The sequence below is a fragment of the Pelodiscus sinensis genome, chromosome 14 (assembly GCF_052426305.1).
Source record: "Pelodiscus sinensis isolate ZL-2025 chromosome 14, ASM5242630v1, whole genome shotgun sequence".
NCBI classification, from domain to species: Eukaryota; Metazoa; Chordata; order Testudines; family Trionychidae; genus Pelodiscus; species Pelodiscus sinensis.
In genome coordinates, this window is record NC_143065.1 from 13,913,915 (window position 1) to 13,937,570 (window position 23,656).

General features: G+C 41.6%; 1 protein-coding gene across 2 annotated transcripts; it reads right to left on the reverse strand.

The window, feature by feature from the left end:
* Positions 1-678: 678 nt before the first annotated feature.
* RCN2 (reticulocalbin 2) lies at positions 679-23,656 on the reverse strand. 2 transcript variants are annotated; one of them, XM_006126243.5, is made up of 7 exons: positions 23,307-23,656; positions 22,887-22,992; positions 20,492-20,688; positions 11,650-11,751; positions 8,668-8,764; positions 6,525-6,667; positions 679-1,530 (listed from the first exon to the last, which is right to left on the reverse strand). In XM_006126243.5, the coding sequence occupies exons 1-7, from the start codon at positions 23,439-23,441 to the stop codon at positions 1,378-1,380; spliced, it is 933 nt and encodes a 310-aa protein (XP_006126305.1). In that variant the 5' UTR covers positions 23,442-23,656; the 3' UTR covers positions 679-1,377. The 2 variants fall into 2 exon arrangements, with proteins under 2 accessions (XP_006126305.1, XP_006126304.1); XM_006126242.4 differs by having other exon boundaries at positions 11,650-11,763; positions 23,307-23,648.

A 23,656-nucleotide genomic window follows, 5' to 3' on the forward strand; every position in this document is an offset into this window, starting at 1 on the left:
CAGGTTTTATTCAGAAAAATGTCAAATGCATGTTTAGCTCTCCTTGAATCTTGTCAAGTTCAGATGACATACAAAGGCTGAGGATGCTACCTGATTTCATAGGTAAAGTTCCATTATGTTGAAGATAAAATGAAAGATATGTGATTAGTTTACTATATCACAATTTTCTTAATTGGCACAGAAAAAAGGAACTTAGCATCACTTGATATACAGCAAACATAGGAATACCAGTTTTCATTGATAATACTGTTAATGGATAAATTGTGATGTCTTATTAGATGGGGCACCTTTCTTATTATCCCTTAATAAATATGTGACAGTGATTCCTTTAGGCATGCCCACATGCTCAGTGTTTAGCTGATCGCCATATTTGGGGTCGGGAAGGAATTTTCCTCCAGGGTAGATTGGCAGAGGCCCTGGAGGTTTTTCGCCTTCCTCTGTAGCATGGGGCACAGATCACAGCTGGAGGATTCTCTGCATCTTGGGGTCTTCAAAGTATTTGAAGGCTTCAATATCTGAGATATAGCTGAGAGGATTATTCTAGGAGGGGGTGGGTGAGATTCTGTGGCCTGCACTGTGCAGGGGGTCAGACTAGATGATCATAATGGTCCCTTCTGACCTTAAAGTCTATGAGTCTATGAGGTAATCAAATATAAAGACGAAGTTTAGAAAAAAAAATAGAAAGATGGTGCATTTAATTGTTTTAATCTGATAAATGAAGTGGATTCTGACACTGAAATATCATACATACCTCTAATGATGTAAACTAATACATTAAAAATAATTACTATCTGTACAGATGCAAAAATATAAGGTTTTTATCATACAATTAACTGCTATAGAAATCATTTAAAAATAAGCAGAAACCTTTTGAACAATTGAGGTATTAATCTTTCTGAATGTTCCTCCAAGGGTTTTAAATAAAATGTTTGATAGTGAACCTAAAACATTGCTACTTCCTCCACCCCTTCAACTTCTGAAAACATTAACTACTTATATAAATGATTAGTAACTATTGCTTAATCATGCATACTTTGTCTTTTTTCAGTAACATTCACACTCTTCGAGTCCGTATGGTAGTACAACTCATTTTACAATACAGTACTAAACATACAGATTTTAAAATGTTTTTACTTTTCCAGATACCAAAGCAGCAACTCAAGGAATGCTAAATATTTCAATTAGTTTTGAAGATTGAAAAGGTCCACAGAAACTTGCAAAAAGTACTTAAGTAATTAAATTTAGAATGTAAAACACTTACAAACACTAGTATATTATAATCACATAAAATAAAACTTAATGTAGCTTATAAATTTCAGTACTCTAAAGGAAAACTGATTTAGGAACACAGAGGCAGCAAGATTACAAATGAATAAACTAAAGTTCTTGATGATAGAAACTCTCATCATGGAGCTGCCTGCCATAATCTGTTGCTTCACTTGTAAGGAACAAATCCTGGTTCTCAAGAATCTCTGCCTCAGAAAGCTTTTTATCGTCATTCAAATCCATTTCTTCTATCAGATGAAGAGCCTTTAAAATAAATGAAACACAATGTATTTTGTCCAGTCAGCAGAATATTTAACACTGTTTCGTTCAATTCTTGCCATTAGCATTAAAAGGACTCTTATAATACAAAAATATCTGTCACCTTTGAACCAAAAAACTACTCCTTTTATGTGTTTAAGGCACTATCATTTCCCCCCTCACTAGTTAAAACTGTATATTTAGAATACAAGTTTGTTTTTTGACATTTCTTCTCGTAATACTAAGTATCTTACCTTAGACCTGAGTCCATCCCGTGCTTTTCAGCATACTGGGCTACGCATATTCTCCATGACTGTCAAGTGACCTAAATCCTCCCATTTCAAAATTAATTTTTCTACTGTTGGTAATTGTAAGGTTCCAAATCATCCTAAAATCTACCACTCTTCCTTGCTGGATTTTCTGGCTTCTAACTGAGAGCCATAATTGGTAGCTGATTACGATCTATTTGTAACCCATGCCCTAGCCACCGATGTCTTCTTTTACAAATTTTTTGGCGATAGAGACCTTGCTTTAGCCATTTTTCTGACCTCATGTTCATTTTTCTTTCCTCACAGCTTACTCCTAATATTCTCCGCAAGCACTTATGATGAAATGCATCTAACTTCTGAGCATGTTTTAAGTTGACAGGTTTTACTGCAGTAGGTTGCTATAGCTACAATGGCTGAATAGATGCTTAGTTTTGTATGTAAGAATATGGTATTACATTTCCAAATGTTCCTGAGTTTATTGAAGGCTACGTTTGCTTTGCCAATCCTTATTTCCTTAAAGCTTATACCATCCTGGCTTAATCATGCTTCCAAGAGATCTGAATCAATCCACCCTTTCCAGCTCTTCATTTACGATAGATGCCAGAGTTTTTAGAGGAGCAGACAGAGGTAGTGACCACTATTTATTGAAGGCAAGCATGATTAGATTAAAGCTTGTAAAGCTGGAAAAGAAGGCTGACAGACCTGTAATTTGACATAAAAAAGCTGCAAGCTGAGTGTCTAGTGTGTCTCAATTCTACAAGAACTTACCAATAACAGGATTAAGCAGAAGAAAACATTAAAACATTTGCTCCACACGCAGCAAAAGATAATGAAGAATCTTACTGAAAGAACAAGGTTTTTGGTTTTATTCTCCTGGTCAATGTATGTTCCACATTCCCCTTTCTATCAGATCCAGAGAATGAGTCTGTTACATCTGCAGCCACAGTGCTCAACCCAGCCTACAGGCAACTTTATTTTGACCTTTGGAGGTCACCGGTGTGTTGATTAAGAAGGCATAAGCAGGACCTCATCCAGGATTTGAGCTCATCTGATACTTGTACAGCCACTCTCCGAGTTACGAACAAGTTACGGACCAACACTTGGTTCGTAACTCGAACTGTTCGTAACTCAAACCCTACTGAGTTACACGCGACCGCACTGTTCGTAAGCGCGGATCACGTTCGTAACTCGGGGACCGCCTTTACGACCGCTCCATGGGAGCTTTGGTTGTAAGTGCGAACGGTCATAACTCGACCGTTCGCAACTCGGGGAGCGGCTGTAATGAACTTGCAGAGGAAGTAAATATATATAATCCACTGATCAGCATTTGTCAAATGTCCCCCTCTGTGCCTGATCCACACTGGATGCACAGTAGTTACTCTCAGCTACAAAAGGTCGAAGTGTGGATACTCCATTTTTCCTGCCTTGGATAGCACTAATTTGCTGGCTACACTTGCATACTTTCTGCTTTAATGATGACCTCGTTAACTTTCTTATCCAAGCCATTAAACAACTTAGTCAAATATGTCTTCAACATTTAAAAATGGCTAGTTCAAAATATCTGAAGTACGTAGCTGCAGCTGGATATTTTTATCTATTTACAATCAACTAAAAAAATCATCTAACCAGATTCAACAGACAGATTCAAAGACATAAACCACTTTCCAAAAAATTGGAAAATATTTTTACCTTCAGCCTTGGAAATGGGGAAATAATAGTTCACATAAAACTATATCTGTCTCAGGGATGTGTGTACACATGAGTTTCAACCTTGGATAATGTTACTTTTCCCGCACGCACAAGGCCAAAGCAAAATCTTGATTTTCAGAAGTATTTGAGGTAGACAGATTAAAGACAAACAACCATATGCTCAGCAGATAATTTGCAGACAGTTAATCTTAAACCTCACTCTTATATTATTCAAGTGAATAAGTAAAAAATAAGCAAGATAAAAATGTTGAAAAGGCATAGCCTTGCAATGAGATTTGAGTAGGTCTCACTTAAGACAATTAAGTTCTGCTTAAAAGCAAAACACATTACATTATGTATCTCAAAAACAAACATTTAACACCTAACACATTAGTCTCCACTCTTACATGTCCAGAGTGAAAGTATCTATTATTTTATTAGGTACTGTAGTGAAGGTGTTGACATATTAAACCACTTTCATGCTATGTGTGTTATACTACTTACTATACGCACAGCACTATCCTTGGTTTTATTGGTTTGTGTCCACCAAAAAAAACGTTATTTTGCAAATACATCATCATAAAGGATTTAAGAAAGAAAAATAATAAAAAGTCATTCAAAAAAATGAATGATACTCTGCAGGCATGAAAACTAGCACACTACCAAAGCAAAAGCTTGAGTTGTTAGTTTAAGGGGATGCATTGGATATGGGTAACTTAGAAGTCAAGCAACATACAAATCACTTGCAAGTATCAAAATGCTACTGCAGAACAACTTTCAAACTGCATTCAATGCCACATTCGATGTCACTTTCTCTTTAACGTAAAGGCTCTAGATCAGAGGTGGGCAATAACTTTTGATCAGGAGGTCACGTCAGAATTTTCTGAAGTGCCCCCAGGGCTGCCCTGGAAGCGGTGGGACCTTCAGGTGGAAAAGTGGGGCCAAGACAATTCCATCTTCCCCACCCACAGACCTTGATTGGTCTGTGGGTGGGGGAGCACATGAAGTCTTTGCTTCTGCACCCCCAAGAGAACCACAGCTTTTTTGAACAGCTGGCAATTCTCTCTATGCGCCTGTGCCCCGGGCAGTGGGAGGAGTCTTCACGTGCTGTCCCCGCCCCAGACCAATCATGGCTTGGGGTCAAGGGGAGCATGTGAAGTCTCCTCCTGCCCTGCCCCCATCCTTCAAGGAGCGTGTGGCACTTCTAAACGCCACACACTATTTACAGGGCAGGAGCAGGGTGGGAGGAGACTTTGCACACCTTCCCCCACCCCCAGAACCCCAATTGGCCTGGGGGCGGGAAGGAGCACAAAGTCTCTCACTCCCTGCCCTCTGGTGTGCAGCACATAGGAGTCAACCTTGGCAGTTGACTCTAAGTGCTGCGCGCTCCCCCATCCCTAGGCCCTGATTAGCTGTGAGCCAGGGGAGCTGCAGGACCTTTGCAGGCTGGATAAACCCGCTTGGGAGGTCGGATCTGGCCTGCGGAGGCTCTTTTGCCCACCCTTGCTCTCGATAAGCTCCCCTTGGTACTGGAAAAGAAGGTGTACCATGCTACAAAAAAAAAAAAAAAAAAAGCATACTGAAATCCTTGCTAGGATACAGTATGAAAACTGCTATTGCCTCCTACAAGATTAAGCTATCATCTTAAAAAAAAAATCAAACAGATGAGCAAAGAATTACTGAAAAGTTGCAAGAGAATAATATGATACTTGAACAAAAAAGAGAGCATCCTGAAAAATCAGATTTGTGCAAGTAGTATCAGGATAATGGCATTCCTGCTGGTAAAGACTGATTAGACTTGCATCTTTGCAGAAATGTTATTTCAACCATTTTGCAAATTAAACAAAACCAAACAAACATTTAAAAAAAAAACCAAAATGATACTTTGAGAGCCAATACTGGGCTCCTGACCAAGTTATTTTTCCTGGTGACAATACAACAAAGATGTTAAAAGGTGACTTCAGTAACCATGCTCTCCAACTCCAAGAATGCAGTAGGCTTTCTGATACCAAATGTCCTGTCTGCCTCTAAGGCAACAACAAAAGTGACGATCTAAATGTGAGGGAGAAATCCTTTTTTTCTTTCAATCTGAAATGTCATATGGTCGGATGTGTCAGAAGAAGGACCATTTGGATAACTGAACTTAGAGAGAAAAGGAATAGTGACAGTGGCTTTCTTCATAGTCACAGTATTCAGCAACAGTGAGAACCATGTACCAAAACAAACCTTTTGATTTTGGGACACCAAATGCTTCAGTTGTATGCAGAGGGGGGGAGGGAAACAAAAAACAAAAAAACCCACACACATAAGAGGAAGGAAAAGCATCTAGAAGAAGAATCTATTTAAATTCCATATAACATTAATAAATCAGCTGAATCAGGAGTAATTTTAAATTTGTATTATGGGCCACGGATTATGATATATTGAGATTCTGTTTTGTATGTACATAGGTTTCTATTACCCAAGACACAAATACTAGCTACTTATCCTGCTGGATCCGTTGTGTCGTACCAGTTCTGAAGCAAACTAACCACACTCAACTGGCCAAATACCCATATTGTTCAAGCCAACTAGCCACACGCAACCAGCCAAATAGCCACATGTCACTAGTGGACACCATATTACCCATCTATTATTCTGAAAAAAATTATCTTCCTTAAAGTCAGATTTAGTATGTATTTTTTAGGAATACTACTGTATTAATTTTATACTCTTACTAGCATTTATATAGTTCATAGATAAAGCCCTGTCACAGATACAAAATTTGTATCTGCATATGCATCTGTATGTGCAAAAATGAGCATCCGATACCCACGGCTATAAAGCAGATATCCACGATTTGCAGGGCGCTATTCACAGGTACTCCATCTGCAGCACTATAACTCTATGAAAAGCATTATTAGGTAATACTCTTCAATTACTAAGATATAAAATCTACTGGTTTTTTGTATAATAGACTAAATTAACTCAGCGTATATTTGGTCATTTTGCACAGTACTGCAATATTTTCAAGAAGTTGCATTAAGTCTAAAAAAACCTCACCTCCTCTTGTGCAATACCCTGATTATTAGGTACTACCCAAGTCAGCAATTCTTGAGGGTTGAGTTTTCCATCATTATCTTTGTCATAATCATTCATAAATCGATCCTTCTCGACAAGTATCCATTCTGGATCTTCATTTGCAGCTAAATAAAAAGTATTTTTTAAATGTAAGACCATTTAGTATCTTTGAGACTGTTGTTTTCACCACTTTTCTAATGCAAAAATTGATTAGGTTTTAGATAATGTCAACTTCAAAAATAAATTTCACTAAAGAAAGCATTACACATCATTCTCATTGAATTAAACCAACAAAACTTCTCAGGTTTCTGGCAGCTGTAAACAGACTTAAAACCAGAAACTTACATTAATGGAACATTAAGCCAGATTGCAAACTTATGAGTCAAGGAATGTAACAAAGGATATAATTAACCCAATCATCACACTGAGACAAGTGTTTTATTTAAAATTGTAATATTGCTTAAATTAATCTAACTTAAATAGGAGAAAAGTGTTTTACTTTGAGTATTTGGCAATTTAGAGAGTGTCAGTTACTTTACACATTTCTCTGCCTCTTCAATACATTTATTAAAAAAAGCAAGCATTTGTCACACAATTTTTCCCTGGTAATAAAAGTTAAAATTGAAGCATTAGCTGACAGATCAAGGCATCCTGAACCTTATGAAAATAATCAAAAGTAGTTTACATACAGAAGACGGAAAAAAATCAAATCAGAAATAGATATGTTTCCACTGTACATAAGGCATGGGTGAGGTTTCTTTTCTTGTTCCTCATTAAAAAGGATGCCTGTATGCAAGCAAGCTCTTGTTTGAGTTCAGCAGCCTCTGCTGTTGAAGTCAAACTTGCATCACAACTTGATGCTGCACAAATGGACTCTTCATATGGGGCAGGGTATAATTCTGAAATGATCAACGTTTGCCTACATAGTTGTCATCAATCATTTTGGCAGTTTTCAAGTTTTGCTTGAAAACTAGCCAGTTTTAAAAAACAAGGTCAAAGTAATTCCCGGTGCCAATAGCTGCTGCTGAGTCACCCCTCATAATCTGTGGGTTTGTAACCACTTTTTAATTGTTTTTCTCCTCCCTGATGCAGAGTAGAAGCATCAGAAATGCTTCCCTCGCCTAACAGCTTCAGAAATGGGGAGGCTGCGCCTGGGACAGCAAGAAAATGAAGCCCTTTTTAAGGATTCCAAACACTCCCCTCCTCTTTCCTCAAAGGCTTGGGAAAGGAGTGTAAGCAAGAGAAAGGTGAGGGAGAAGGATATTCCTAGCTGACTGACTGGATTCACTAGTCACTACACCTAAATAGCAGAAGCTGTTTCTCCCCTGCAGGTGCTGCTTTTTACCTAAGAACAACATTTCTCACCTTCCCCACCCCAGTGGGATTAGAATAGGTCTGGTGTTTCTGGACTTCACTGTAAGCATCATGCTAGTTGTCTTATAAAGGATGGGAAGGAATTTCCCTCACAGCCAGATTGGCATGGGGTTTTCCCCATTTTCCTCATAGCAGTTCTGAAATCTGGTGGGTAAAATGTTCATATTGTTTCATCTTGGCAGATGGCCAGTTCAGGTACATATTAAATGTAAGTTTGGCTTACCAATAAACCAAAATGGATTAGGGGAGGGCATCAACTGGAGAAAGCAGATGAGAAGTCTAATATCTGGAAAAGTGAGGATACACTCTTTTCCCTACACCATTAAAGCTTGTAAAGAAGTCCCTGCAGCAGTGGAACATTGTGGCAGCCCTCTTCCGGTAGTACCAGTTATGGAAGGAAGGTTGACCTTCAGTTACTGTTGGACAAACTCCCCAATATGTTCCATTAATAATGCTGCAGCCTAGTTTTACTACAATGTCTGCAACAATGGCAAGAGAAAATGGCTATTACCGGGAAACAGACAGTATACTAACCGCTACAAAATGCATATAAAAATGAGAGGAAAAGAAGCTAAGATGGTGTATTCTTGATAAGACTTAAGTTGTTTGCACTGTGTTTTTTAAATAAGTGTCAACTGTGCCCAGAGCCTTAAGGTTGTTCTCTCGTTAGAAGTTTAAAAAACAAACCAGCACCTACCCAGAGACAGTACAAAGAAGCTTCTGTTTATCTCCCCCCCCCCCTTTTACTTACTTGGATCTCTTCGGTAGTCACCAAGGAACTCTTCCAGACTCACAAATCCATCACTGTTTTTATCATGTTCTTCTAAAGCCTCCTGAATAACGAATTCCTTTTGTGTGCATATGTATATGTGAAAGAAACATTAGTTATTAAAATTTTAACATTAAGAAAAACAGCAATATAACATTCTATAGAACTAAAAGAATGTATCCCATATTCTAATCACTTATTGGTTTCTGACAAATTTCTCTGTGCAGAATACTGTACAATTAAAACAGCGACAAGTCCCAGTCCTGGAGGAAATAAGTCCAGACTGCATGTTATTTGACATTTAATGCACTCACATTATACTGAAATCAAAACTAAAGGGGACATTGGATTTGAAATCCTGGAACTGAATTCAAGACAATACAAATATTTATATGAAATATAAATTTAAGAGAGATACTGTCACCTATTTGAAAATGAATCACTTTTCTCTATTGCTTTCAATTCAGTAAATATCTTTTGATAATAAAAAAGGTTTTCCCCATTAACAGGCCTGCTTGTCTAGTTTTGCCATGCCTTGTTTGTTCACCAGTATCAGTCATGTCATACAAACTGATTTTGCTTTCTGAGCTCCCTCTGGTGGCTCTACAGGAGCAAAGCACTAAACATTACAGGTTCTATTAATAGTGATAGAAATGTAGCCGTGTTAGTCTGGGGTAGTTGAAGCAAAATGCAGGACAATGTAGCACTTTAAAGACTAACAAGATGGTTTATTAGATGATGAGCTTTCGTGGGCCAGACCCACTTCCTCAGATCAAATAGTGGAAGAAAGTAGTCACAACCATATATACCAAAGGATACAATTAAAAAAATGAACAAATATGAAAAGGACAAATCACATTGCAGAACAGAAGGGGGATGCGGGGGGGGGGGGGGAACTTGAAAGGGAATCCTCTGAACTGTCATTCATGTTAAAATTCGACACTTGCCAACAAGGACTTAACAAGAATTTGAATTATCTCACCCATTACCAAGACAGTTTCCCCAATTATCACCTGTAATACCATTAACTCACAAACATCCCACTCTCCCTACCTTTAATATCGGCAATTCACAGACACTTACCATCCTTCCTCCCCCTCCCCCCCCCCCCCCCCCCCCCGCATCCCCCTTCTGTTCTGCAATGTGATTTGTCCTTTTCATATTTGTTCATTTTTTTAATTGTATCCTTTGGTATATATGGTTGTGACTACTTTCTTCCACTATTTGATCTGAGGAAGTGGGTCTGGCCCACGAAAGCTCATCATCTAATAAACCATCTTGTTAGTCTTTAAAGTGCTACATTGTCCTGCATTTTGCTTCAGGTTCTATTAAAGCAGTGGTCCCCAACCATTTGGGGTTGCCGGGCGCCAGGGGGCGTGGCAATCTAAAATTGTTTTAAAAAAAAACAAACAGAAAAATGGTTGTGAAACCACAGAAGTTAGCATGGAGATACAGAGGCTTGTATAGCAGCTGAAACTTGAAAGTGTTTGAAACTGATGAGATTTCAAGTTCACAGGATTTCTTTAAAAGTAAATCAAAATTAACTTAAATTATCTAAGTAATTTTTAAACAAAAGCATCAAACATATAAGCTACTTAAATGCATTTGTCATCATGAAATTAAGAGCTCACTTCTAATCTAAAATTGTTTTACCAGACTAGAAAATTGTGTTAGTCTTTAAAGTGCTAACAGACGATTTGTTGTTTTTAAAGTTTATCCTGTACAGACTAACTTGGCTACCCCCTGAAGCTTTAGAAAATCTCACACATTTTCATTCAGGCCTGGTCAACTAAATCCAGCTAATACAACGGAATGAAATTAATTTACTACTTGTTAATCTATGTTTAGAATCGTTGGGACAGACCTGTATTTTGATTCTCTGATGCCACCCCAGATGCTATGTTGACCTCCAGTCTGCTAGTGTTAGTGGAGCTGATCATTAAATTGATTTACAAATTCAAATAACTGAATTTCACAATAAATACATAGAGTGTACACACTAGCAGGCCTTAATTTAAAGATTCGTTGTGCCTATAAGATTAAATTGGGACAGCTATATTGAAGTGGATGAAGCATATCTTTAGAAAAGTGACTACCGTATATTCCGGCATACAAGACGACTTTTGATGTTAAAAATATCCCCCAAAAATCGGGGGTCGTCTTGTACGCCGGGTATACATCCCAGGCGCGCCAGGGATGCCCCGCCGCCGGCTTCCCCCGAGGCTTTGCAAAGCTGCTGCGGCTTTGCTCCCGGTGCCTCTGGTCTGCTGGGGACCGTCTCCAGCAGACCAGGGACACCAGGAGCAAAGGAGGCGGAGGGGCGCTGGGGTATAAAACGAAACCCTATCTTTTAACTAAAAAATTAGGGGGTCTTCTTATACTCCCAGTCGCCTTATACGCCGGAAAATACGGTAAAAATTTTTCACAGCCTGGCAGATGCATATCACAGTGCAAGTGGAAACAGTTTTTGCTACCACTCATTTAAAAAACAACAACAATTATGCCCTCTTACCTAAGCTAGCATCAAACTTGAAGGCTTATCTATGGTCAGAAAAGTGACTTTCCATCCTTTTGGAGTTTGAAATATTCCTTCACTTAATCCTCTCTCATGCCAAAGGTTCTATTTTAAAATCTACATCTTTCTGATGATGTTTTTTCCAAATCTAGACATAGACATGACTCCTCCATTATAAACACAACACTCTACTGAACTACTCTCAACCTAAAGGGAGACTCATCTAAATCCAGCTCTTGTTTGACAATTTAAAGCATCTCCACTACATTACTGGGTAGACTCCTGAACCCCAAGACTGAGGACTAAAAATGTGACACATAATATGTTTATGTTCTTAAAGAGAAAAGAATAGTAATTGTCCACAAGCAAGTTTTCCAAGGTTCATTAGGCTAAAGATAACCATTAAAAGGTGCAGATCTTTAGCTCAAATGATTTTCCCTGTGTCTTACCGTCATATACTCAGCTTCTTCGGGATGTTCGAAAGCAATAAATTCATTCAGATTCAGACCAGGAATGTCATCTCTATTGGCTTTGTCAAACCGCTTCTTGTCCTTTAAATGAAGCTTTAAAAATTTTTTTCTGAAAACAGACCTGATTAGATCATTTAATAATGAAGCAAAAGAATGGACACTACAATAACTGGCTTACATCTAGAAAATGCAGTATTACCTTGTTTCATATATGGGCATAACAGAACCTGTTAGGTCTACACTAACAATGCTCATGCAGAAGTAAAAGAGCAGTGCTCTTCATTTAAGGTAATTTATTACAACTAGTACATACATGGAAACTTAATACTTTTCGATTCCCATTAGTGCAATCCCAAGCACTAATCCAGATCACGGTTAGCTGCATAAATTGAGCCCCAAACTACTGTGGGTAGTACAATAATTATGGCAAACATGACATAACAGAACTTCCTCTTTAAAACTTTTTATCCTATGCATCTGATTCTCATTTACACCAGGGCCCTTTACATTGCTCTGGCAATGTAATGAAATCTTAAGGAAGGCATAAATGTAAAGTGCCTTTATTTGTCAGAGGTATACGGCTTATTTAATGCAAAGAAGAATAAGGAACATTGCTTCTGCACATAGTTCAAATGGAAAGACTGAATTCCCTAATCGGAACTAAGTGTGATTAGAGTATGCTTTTATTTTAAAAAATTAACATGCAGTACATGCGGGTGGGTTATTATGAGAACCTTTCACATTTCCTTACTTTGTTCTCAATAAAATGCAAAAACAAACCAACCACAATTGCAAATTTTTTTAACTGTGGCAAATATAGTAAGAAAAAGCTCAGAATGTTTGTAAATAATTCATTCAAGTGAGTTTGAAGATTAATCAATGCTTGTAAAATATTTTTCTAATCCCAGAATAAAAGGTGTTGTTATACAGGTACAATGACTTAATTATAATTTCAGATTAATAATCAGAGTATATAGGCATAAGCAAGTTATGAGAAGTCACAAACACATTAAATATAATAATGCTTATTAAAGAAGAGGATATATTAATTCCTCAATTATATCCCAGTGAATTTCTCCTTTTTTAAAATCTCCTTCCTCCTCCTCCCCCCCCCCCCTTCCCTTATTTATTCTTGGATCTGGACTTTTAATACTCCAGTCATCTGAAGAAGTGGGTTTTGCCCGCGAATCTCATGATAACATCCACATGTTTTGTTAGTCTTTAAGGTGCTACCTGACTATTCATTGTTTAAGTTTTTTCAAATCATAGTAAACATTTAAAACATATTGCACTTGAATGGTAAAAAGGATGGAGATTAGTGGGAAACCAAAAACAAACAAAATATTAGAGAGGGATATCAAAGCAGAACTTGGGGGGTGGAGTGGGGATAGGGCAATGCTCTTGATCTTTGCAGGGCAGGTGCAAGGCAGGCAAGAAAGAGCAGAGACCCTAGGCTCAGGCTGCAAGGAAGATGAGTCCCCAGCTGCATGGGGACAGAGCTATTCAGCAGCAGGGTGGCTTTCCCTAGGGGCTCATCCTCTTTCTCCTCCCCATAGACCTTCCTAGGGGGGGTTCCCTTCCCATTCTGCCTCTCCAGAGCCACATCAAGTATCACCAGCCTTCTGCAGCTCCACTGTCATGAGGCTTCAAAGTCCTTTCTGCACTGCTGCACGGCCAGTGACAGCCAGTCCCTGCATGTGCAAGGGGGACAGGCTCCATCCACTTCCAAAGTCTGTAAGTAATGATCGGGGGAGGGGCAGTAGAGGGGTCAGTAGATTTCATTGCATCAGCTGAAGTCAACCATTACTAACAACTACTGGTTCAAACCTAATCCTGAAAAGCTAAGCCAGCTAGAATGTTAGATACTTCAGAAATAACATGACAAACTTGCTAAATTTCAAAATGCAGAACAAATACCTTTTGAATGCCAGAATTAATGGAGTACCTAAACAAAACTGATTTCAGGTATAAAGAATTTAGGCAGGTACAGAGCATTGATAATTTAGCATTGAGTGTTTGAGGAAAGACTTGTCTTATTATCAGGAAGATGCTCTCAAATGCAGAAACTGGAAGTTAATATTTAAAACAAACCATGCTTACAAATTACCACAATTTAAAAATCTGCTGCACACAGTTAAGAATACTACATACCAGATTATGTGCTTAGAGGACATATTATGAATATAATCACCTAAATTTACATTTCACAAATTACCTAAACTCCCTGGCTACGTCTACACTGGCCCCTTTTCCGAAAGGGGCATGCTAATTTTAAACTTCGTAATAGGGAAATCCGCAGGGGATTTAAATATCCCCCGCGGGATTTAAATAAAGATGTCCGCCGCTTTTTTCCGGCTTGTAGAAAAGCCGGAAAAGAGCGTCTAGACTGGCCCGATCCTCCGGAATAAAGCCCTATTCCGGAGGATCTCTTATTCCTACTTCGAAGTAGGAATAAGAGATCCTCCGGAATAGGGCTTTATTCTGGAGGATCGGGCCAGTCTAGACGCTCTTTTCCGGCTTTTCTACAAGCCGGAAAAAAGCGGCGGACATCTTTATTTAAATCCCGCGGGGGATATTTAAATCCCCCGCGGATTTCCCTATTACGAAGAGTTTAAAATTAGCATGCCCCTTTCGGAAAAGGGGCCAGTGTAGACGTAGCCCCTGGCTGTGTCTACATTGGTGCGATCTTATGCAAAAGCAACTGCTTTTGCGCCAAAACTTGCTGCCTGTCTACACTGGCCGCGAGTTTTTGCACAAGAACACTGACGTTTTAATGTATGAAATCAGTGCTTCTTGCACAAGAACTCTGATGCTCCCACTCAGGAATAAGCCCTCTTTTGCAACTGCTCTTGCACAAGAGGCCAGTGTAGACATGCAACATGAATTTATTGCGCAAGAAAGCCCTATGGTTAAAATGGCCGTCAGAGTTTTCTTGCACAAGAGAACGTCTACCCTGGCATGGATGCTCTTAAGCAAAAGCACATCTCTTGCGCAAAGGCACATACTAGTGTAAACACTCTCTTTTGGAAGAGTTTTTGCACAAGAACTCTTCCACAAAAGAGTTCTTGCGCAAAATCATGCCAGTGTAGACATAGCCCCTCAGTTTTAAATGGAGGACTTGTTCCTTAATCCTTTTCCTAAACAGCATAGTATTTCCAACATTAACGAATTTGCACTCAGTTTTTTACTTCAGAGGTGGTTGAATTTAGGTAAGAAAATATCAGATAGAAAGGAGTTGGAATTTGTTGCAACACTGGAGCTAACAACCTCTGGAATACTACCAAAGGATTTTTAAATTACCTCAAGTAATGCGAGCCACAAAGACAATACAGCTAAACTCCAATTGTCCGGCATCCAGTAGTCCGGCACTCCTGATAGTCCGGCACCAACTGGAGCCCAGAAGTGCTCCAGCCAGCCGGACAATTGGAGCTGCTCTGCCCCCGGCTTCCCCAAGTCAGCCTCTGCTGAAACTGGCCAGTGGCTGTCTTGGGCAAGCCGGGGGCAGAGAAGCTGGGGTTCTGCTGGGTTGGTCCTGCAGCGCTGCCCACTCCCACGCTGTGCAGTTCGTTGACCCCCCCACCCCACCCCAGACTCCTCATAGCCCCGCTTCCGGTACTCCAGCATATCTGATAATCCGGCACCCCCTGGGTCCTAAAGGTGCCGGATTATCGGAAGTTTACTGTACCTATACACACCCAGTTCCTTCTAACACTGAAGGTTATCTGAGGAGATGTCTCATCCAACTTTCAGTTTAGGAGAAAATGACAAGATCATACCTTCAGTTGGTACACCTGACAGTAAGCTAGGAATCTGATTTTTCATGAAGGTCTGATACAAGAACTAAACTATATGAAAGTGTCAACCTTATAATTATTTCACAATGTATGGCCCTACAGACTATGGAAGCATCTTCACATGATTAGACTTAAGAAAAGCAGTTGTGGCAACCAAAGCAACATTTTGCTTTGATAGGGCTAATTCTTTTCCTCATAAGACAGCCTGAAACCAGAACCACTCCTTCTTAAGCATCAAGCACCACATGACCTTGCACTTTTCTTCTGTCCTGGCAGTTTGGGGAAAAGAGAAAAACTCTTGGGTGGAGTCACCCTCAGATTCAGAGGACAACAAATACAGAAGTAATTCCAACATGATGTGAGACACTGATCAAAGAACTACTTTCTGACTCTGGACAATTCCTCCCTGATGATTATTGGCTATTAAAGCAATCAACTCTTGTTCCCTCCTCCTAATCTTTCACCTTCACTTCCCTCTACACCTTTCCCTACCATCTGTCCCCATCCTTTGTTTTTCCATCTAACCCATGGTGGGCAAATTTTTTTGATGGGGGGGGGGGGCACTCCAAAATTTTGGCAAGTGGTCAAGGGCTGCACTCTTCCAGGATATTAATGGAGTAATTCCGGGGTCTGGGATGGAGGTTGGTTGCAGACAGGAGCTTGGGGTAAGGGATTGGGGTGCAGGAAGGAGAATGGAGTCTGAGAGGGAGTTTGGGTGAAGGAGACCGTTGTGACCTAGGGCAGGGGACTAGGATGCAGGATTCTGGGATGTGACCTAGTGTAGGAGGGGATTGTGATCTGAGGCAGGAGACTGGGGTGCCAGATCTGGGAAGGGGCATGGGGGCAGGAGGAGGCAGAAGGTGTAGGTATGTGGAGGGAGGGCTGAAGGGTGGAGAAGGGAGGGGCTGGGGAGCCAGAGGCAGGCTCTCGCTGGGAGGTGCTTACCAGCAGAATCCTGAGGCAGACTGCCTACTGCAGGCTGTTCCACGTGGCTCTGCTCAGAGCGGGAGAGGGAGGAGGAGGGGGTCAAGGAGGAAGGGAGGCGGCTTCCTATACTGCCCCTGCTCCCAGCAAAAATTATCCACTCATATGGGCTGGAAATGGAGAGACTGGCCAATGGAAGCTATGAGATTTTGGTTGGGGGGAGGGGAAGGGGGAGCGGGAACAGCATGAGAAGTCTCCCTCCTCTCTCCCCAGCCAACTGGAATGGAGAACAGCTGACTTTTTAAAGTGCGGGCTGTTCTCTGCCTAAGAGCTCCGACAAGGTGGCTTCCGCTGGCAGCCTTTTGCCAACCTCTAATTTAGCCAATCATCTTCTAACTAAAACCTTACTTGTAAAAAAAATTAATACACACAAAATAGAATGTAATAACATGACATTTGCAAACCATCACTCTGTTCCTAAGTTATGTCTCTTTCCCAAACCATTTGTCTTATTCTATTTGCACATTCTCAGTTGGCCTCTAAGTATTACTGCATTACAAATAAAGAACAGAGGGATTAAGTACATAATGAGCATTGTAAAGGAACTAAATAGTGATCAAAAAACTTTGGGGGACCAATTGAAATGTATTCGTTGTAGAAGTAGATTTTGAGCTGTATTTATAAGGAAGTGGGAAGCCATGAAAGACAGAGCAAGGAGTAGATATTTTTCCAGGAAACTGATGCAGCAAAAACATAAACTGAATGTGGAGAATGAGACAGGAAAGATTCACAGGCTAGGTTTGGATGAGCAAATGTAGAGAGAAATGGATAAAAGATGTGGCCTGGAAAGATCTTGTTGTCTAAAGGATTACGCACACAAGGGAATTTTTAGATTTCCCAGCCACAGTATAAAGTGTAGTGTACACCAGGTTTTAGCCACTGCTACTTTTCAGCGCCATGTTATCTAACCTTTCAGGGAGCAAGACCAATTATCAGATTACAATAAACAGTGTCAGCAGCCATTCTGTACTAGGATTCCCAACACTGTTTACAGCAGTTTTATGATTAAATGAACTGGTTGAAGGATGCTACAGATCTACCCTCTGTCAGAATTTAGCAATGCAATAGGTGGTATAAGCCTGATTCAGGAAAATACTTTAAACAAGTTTTAAGTACTTTACTAGACTGAAGAAATAATGAGCAATTCTCTGTTAAGTCAATTAAAAATGCAACAGATTTAGTCATTTTGATAGAACAGTATTAAAATTATCATTAAAGAATCTTGCTTCAGGATAAGGTCAGCAACTTTGACAAACAGCTATAGAACTGTCAAAGTAAAAGAAACACATAGCATAGCATTTTTCATGTGATATTTATCCTATTGCCATTATCTTTTTAAAAAGTTTACAGGATAAAAAATGAAACATATAGCTATAATTTTATAAACTGGAAAAGCGACGAGGAGTCCTGTGGCACCTGAGGGTATGTCTATACTACCACCCTAGTTCGAACTAGGGTGGTAATGTAGGCATACCGCACTTGCAAATGAAGCCCAGGATTTGAATTTCCCGGGCTTCATTTGCATAAGCCGGCCAGCGCCATTTTTAAATGCCGGCTTGTTCGAACCCCGTGCCGCGCGGCTACACGCGGCACAGGCTAGATAGTTCGAACTAGCAAGCCATTCCGCACCATCTGTACACCTCGTTCCACGAAGCATACAGATGGTGCGGAATGGCTTGCTAGTTCGAACTATCTGTATGCTTCGTGGAACGAGGTGTACAGATGGTGCGGAATGGCTTGCTAGTTCGAACTATCTAGCCTGTGCCGCGTGTAGCCGCGCGGCACGGGGTTCGAACAAGCCGGCATTTAAAAATGGCGCTGGCCGGCTTATGCAAATGAAGTCCGGGAAATTCAAATCCCGGGCTTCATTTGCAAGTGCGGTATGCCTACATTACCCCGCTAGTTCGAACTAGCGGGGTAGTGTAGACATACCCTTATAGACTAACTGGAGTGTAGGAGCATAAGCTTTCGTGGGCAAAGACCCACTTCATCAGATGCATGCATCTGACAAAGTGGGTCTTTGCCCACAAAAGCTTATGCTCCTACACTCCAGTTAGTCTATAAGGTGCCACAGGACTCCTCGTCGCTTTTGCAGATTCAGACTAACACGGCTACCCCTCTGATACTTTATAAACTGGATTATTCATATTTATAGCACCCACCGTCATAATATCTGGGCCATGGACAAGGTTTCCTCTGATAATATTTTTTTATTTTTTCCCCTTAGCACACTGAAAAAGGAGATATAATGAAGTGATTAGTATTCTCACAACAGCAGAATTCAGAAAAGGATGTGAACTCATAATCTGTTTTATGCCCTAAACTTTAATTTAATGGGGACGAGGAAGAAATTTGTCCTATGAACAGGTTTATTGCATAATTGCTTACTGTGGGCATGTCTAAACTACATACCTCTTTTGAAAGAAGGATGTAAATTAACAGATCAAAACTGCAAATGAAGCCGGGATTTGAATTTCCCGGGCTTCATTTGCATAATGGTGGCCGTGCATTCTTTCGAAAAAGGGTATTTCAAAAGTGAAACTGACATCTAGACACGGTGCTTTCGAAAAAAACACCCCCTTTTTTGAAAGATCCTGTACTCCTCAAAAAATGTTTACAGGATCTTTTGAAAAAGGGTTGTTGTTTTTTTTTAAAGCACCACGTCTAGGCAGGGGTTTAACTTTTGAAATATCGTTTTTCGAAAGAAGGCGCGGTCACCATTATGCAAATGAAGTGCAGGAAATTCAAATCTCAGCTTCATTTGCAATTTCGATCTGTATAATTTACATCCCTCTTTCGAAAGAGGGATGTAGTCTAGACATAGCCTAAAGGATAGCTTGTATGTTCCTCTGAAGCAGCTGGTACTGGCCACCATCAGACAGAGGATAGCGACCATATGGGTCACTGGTGTAATCCTACATATTTCCATCCTACATGGTTGAGAGAGGGACCAAATGAAGTGTGCATTCTATGGATTCCATTATCAATATAGGTGTACTCCACTCAACTCTCAATGTGGCTTGTTCTGTCATTTTGTTGGTAGGAACTTCAATATTTTAATCAACTGTTAACTACTCAGCTACTCCAGAAAGCAAAAATGTTAAGTAAACACAGTCAGAGCTAACAAGAATCAATCTCTCTCTTTATCTAGCTATCTATATATTTATATTAGTCTCAGGGGGGTATCTGTGTTAATCTGTAACTTTTAAAATGAGTAGTCCTGTGGCACCTTAGAGACTAACAAATATATATTGTTATTAGTGTTCATGGGCAAAACCCACTTCTTTAGATAAGATGATCTTGAGATATCATTATTATATATTTTAGAAGTATGTATCTGTCTGTGAGTCTGTTTCTTCAAGAACTCCTAAAATGGTAAGTGCTAGGACCACCAATTTTGGTACACAGCTTCCTCTGCTCCTAATTTAAAGCAAAGTCAAGGTTTGGTTGCATCAGGATAGCCGGAAGCCACAAGAAAGGGATTGTTTTCCATAACATGGAAAGGGAGGAGTTGTTCAGAAGGACATGATACTAAGAGCGGTCACTGGAGACAGCGAGCCCGCAAGGGAGAACTATGCTACAGAGTGTCCACTAGGGGCAGCTGTACCACCAAGTGGTCACCAGAGCTGGGGCTCTGCCATCTTGCCTGCAAGCACACTGGATAAGTAGTCCTCCTACTCCAAACCCTCCCCCCACCTTCCCAGCCATTGGCCACAGTGCTTGGTGGAAGAGAGAGAAAAGCCCCCACCACCACCTGGGGTAGAGGGGGCTGGGAAGAGAGAAAAGGCCCATGCCAGATGGGACCTCTTCCCTGAGTCTCTTCCTCACCTCTCAACCCTCAACCTTGCACCCTCCTGCCCCCAGATCCCCAAGACTCTGCGCTGATTCTCGCACCCACACACACCACAAGCCTCCTGCCCGATGGACCCGGGCAAATCTGGATAAGCCTGCTGGTAAAAACATAATAGAATAAAATGACTGAAGAATCCAACACCACTACCACTTGCAAATGGTTTGTGAAAGATGATGCTTGAGTATCTTACCTGTCGAAATGATTCTTCTTCTTGATCCGCCAGGACAGTATTCTCATCAAAGTCAATTAGCCGATCATACATTTGAATGTTGTACTCCTCCCAAGATACTAATCCATCACCATCTTTATCATATTCACCAAACTGTTGTTTAGCCTCTTGTGTAACATAATGCTTAAAAGACTTCTGGATCCATGAACTTAGTTCATCTGTGGAAATTCCACATAATGCAATAAAATCCTTATTTTTGATTTTCTAATTTAAAAAAGTTTATTACAATAAACATTACATTTTCTGCATTCCTAAATGGTATAACCAACACCAAAGGCCTCTTCACATTCAAACAGTGGGGAAACTTTCACTTTTTAAAATAATTACATATATCAAGTAACTGGGGCTTTAGTTGTAGCATATTCCTGTTGTCCAAGCCAGCTGAGAGAGAACAAACCAGCACTAAAATCCTATTATAAAAGTAGTAGCACTTTCATGGTACTGCTGGTATCAATGAAGAAACTGATTAACGTCATAATGTCTTCTAGGGATGTAAAACCTAGGGATGTGAATGTGTACATGGTTAACCGATGAGCCACCATCAACAGACAGGTCACGGTTACATGCACCCAGCCCATCCCCTTGCACACTGCCTCTGTATCAAAGACAGCAGCGTGGGGGCGGGGAGCCGGTACACCTAGGGAGTTGACTTTTAAGCTGGTTCCCCATGCATGCCGGCTCCCATGGAACCATCTCTCCCCACCCCCGCCCTGCACTAGGAGGCAGCAGCATGGAGGAAAAGTGGGAAACAGTGCTCACAGGGAGCTCCCCATGAGACCCTGCTCCCACAGAACTGCCTGCCCCCCGTACTGCTGTCTCTGATACAGCAATACTGGGAAGTGGAGGAAGACAGGAGCCAGTATGTGCAGGGAACTGGCTTTTAAGCCAACTCCCCAGGTGTGCTGGTTCCCATGGAGCCACCTCCTCTCCCACCCATGTGCTGCCTCCCACTACTAAAAAGACAGCTCCCTGCAAGCACCGGCTCCCGCCTCCTCCATTTAATTGGTTAACCAGTAGGAGAATAAGATCAAGTCTCTTTTGGCTTGTATAGCACCAACAGAATTGTTTATTAGGTTGTGAATGCAGAATTTCTATTACTTCAGGAATCAGATAAAGTCACTTTTTAAAAAAAAGGTATTAACTTTTCAGTATGCATAGATGCCAAGTCTTACACAGTGCGTGAAAACAGCATTGCCCACCAAACATTTAAATCCTCATTGTTGGGTCATGGGTGAGAAACACATGCAGGCTAACTCCAGTTATAGGCGGCTTTATTTTCTAGCATTTGACATAGAACACTGACATCGGTATACACAAAGCCTATTGCCATTGATCAGAAAAGTTAAGCACTAATGTCAAAGCACCAATGTTAACCATACCAAATCTCCTTCGAGCCCTAGACTCCAACTTATTAGTTCTAACTGACAGACACCTTTAAAAATGTTAGCTCGCATACCTCTAAAGAAACAGTGACAAGGGAAAGGCTTTGCGGGCCGAATGCAGCTCCTGAGCCGGATTTTGCCCACCCCTGCTCTAGGTAGTATGTTTGATTATGAACAGCTTCTCCCTTCTGACTGCTGCAAAGGAAAGTGAACGCACTATCAAAATGCTCTGATGTGACAGAATCTCAGCTACCTGTCCCTCCATCTCCACACATGGAGCCATTCTCTCATGTTAACAACTCCACCACCCTCTTCTTTAGCTTTTGTAAGTAGCAGAGCAAAATCAACCCATCAACTTTAATGCTTAGCCATAGGAAAGGAGCAGTGAATTTGACCAATCACTTGTCACTATGGGTACGTCTAGACTACAGGGTTTTGTCGACAGAAGTTTTGTCGACAGATACTGTCGACAAAGCTTCTGTCGACAAAGAGCGTCTAGACTACATCCAGTTCTGTCAACAAAGCAAGCTGCTTTGTCGACAAAACCCTGTAGTCTAGATACAACCCTACATGCAACAACACCTTCTGTCGACAGAACTCTGTCGACAGAAGGCGTTATGCCTCGTAAAATGAGGTTTACCAGCGTCGACAAAACTGCTGAGTTCTGTCGACGTTATGTCGACAGAACTCAGCGGTAGTGTAGACGCAGGTATAGTTTTGTCAACAAAAGTCCACTTTTGTCGACAAAACTCTGTAGTCTAGACACACCCTATCTCTCTACAATGGCTTCACAAAGCTATAAGCAGCAACAGTCACACAAGAGTCTTTCAGCAGACAAAGACACAACTACTTGGCTGCATTTGTTCGGCTGTCCGCAGCTCAAGATTTTAAGTATCGAGTTGCATTATTTTTAACCCCTCCCCACTATGCCAGTGTCCCCCGCCCAGGACACCGGGTGTATGTGCAGTCAATACCATCGGTAAGGAATCCATCCGAGTCCAAGTCAATTTTCTTTATGATGGCCTTCAGTCTCTTCTGCTGTTCCTCGGGGCTGAGTTTGGCATACTCCTCTGCTTCGTCCTTTGGAAGGAGGAAAACAAACGGAGCAAACTGACACAAAGCCGGCCCGGCCCGGCCCTGCCGCTGCTGAGCGGAGGGAGGGGCAGATTCAAAACCTCTCCCCTCCCACCCAAACACAAGTCACACAGCAACCAGACCTCGTTTAAAGGCGGGAGGGGGACTCGTCCCTCGGCAGCGTCCACAGCCTGTGCCGCTGGGAGACGCGCTGCAGCTCGGGGTGTCTTCCCCGCCCAGGCTCATCGCCCTACGCGCCACGAAGGGCAGGGAACTCCCCCGGCACCAGAGCGAGTGTGCGGTGGTCCCGGGCCGCTCACCTGGCCTCCCAGCAGCGCCTCCCGGTCGTAGTCGGCCCGGTGCTCGCCGTCCACGTAGTGCTGGTCGCCGGGCTCCCCGCACGCCGCGCCCAGCACCCCCCCGAGCACCAGGCCCAGCCACAGCAGCGGCCGCATCGCGCCCACGGCTCCGCCGGAGGAGGAGGAGAGCGAGCGGCGCCGCGGCTGCTGGCGCGGGGTAACCTGCTTGGCGGTTCGCTGGGCTGAGGCGCGACAGCAGAGCGGGACACGGCGCCCCACCCCGGCAGGCAGCAGCCGCTGCAGAGAGAGGGGGGCTGGGCCCAGCGACCCCAGACCCCGCCCGGCTCGGGGAGACTTGGTTCCGCCTCCCC

What these genes read in the sequence shown, in the direction of transcription:
- RCN2 (XM_006126242.4), bottom strand. Translation starts at nt 23,441, where the DNA reads ATGCGGCCGCTGCTGTGGCTGGGCCTGGTGCTCGGGGGGGTGCTGGGC. An exon ending in AAGAAGCTGAGTATATGACG is followed by an intron (nt 8,765 to 11,649) that starts GTAAGACACAGG and finishes TGCACACAAAAG; the next exon opens with GAATTCGTTATTCAGGAGGC. An exon ending in AGGGTATTGCACAAGAGGAG is followed by an intron (nt 1,531 to 6,524) that starts GTGAGGTTTTTT and finishes TTTATTTTAAAG; the next exon opens with GCTCTTCATCTGATAGAAGA.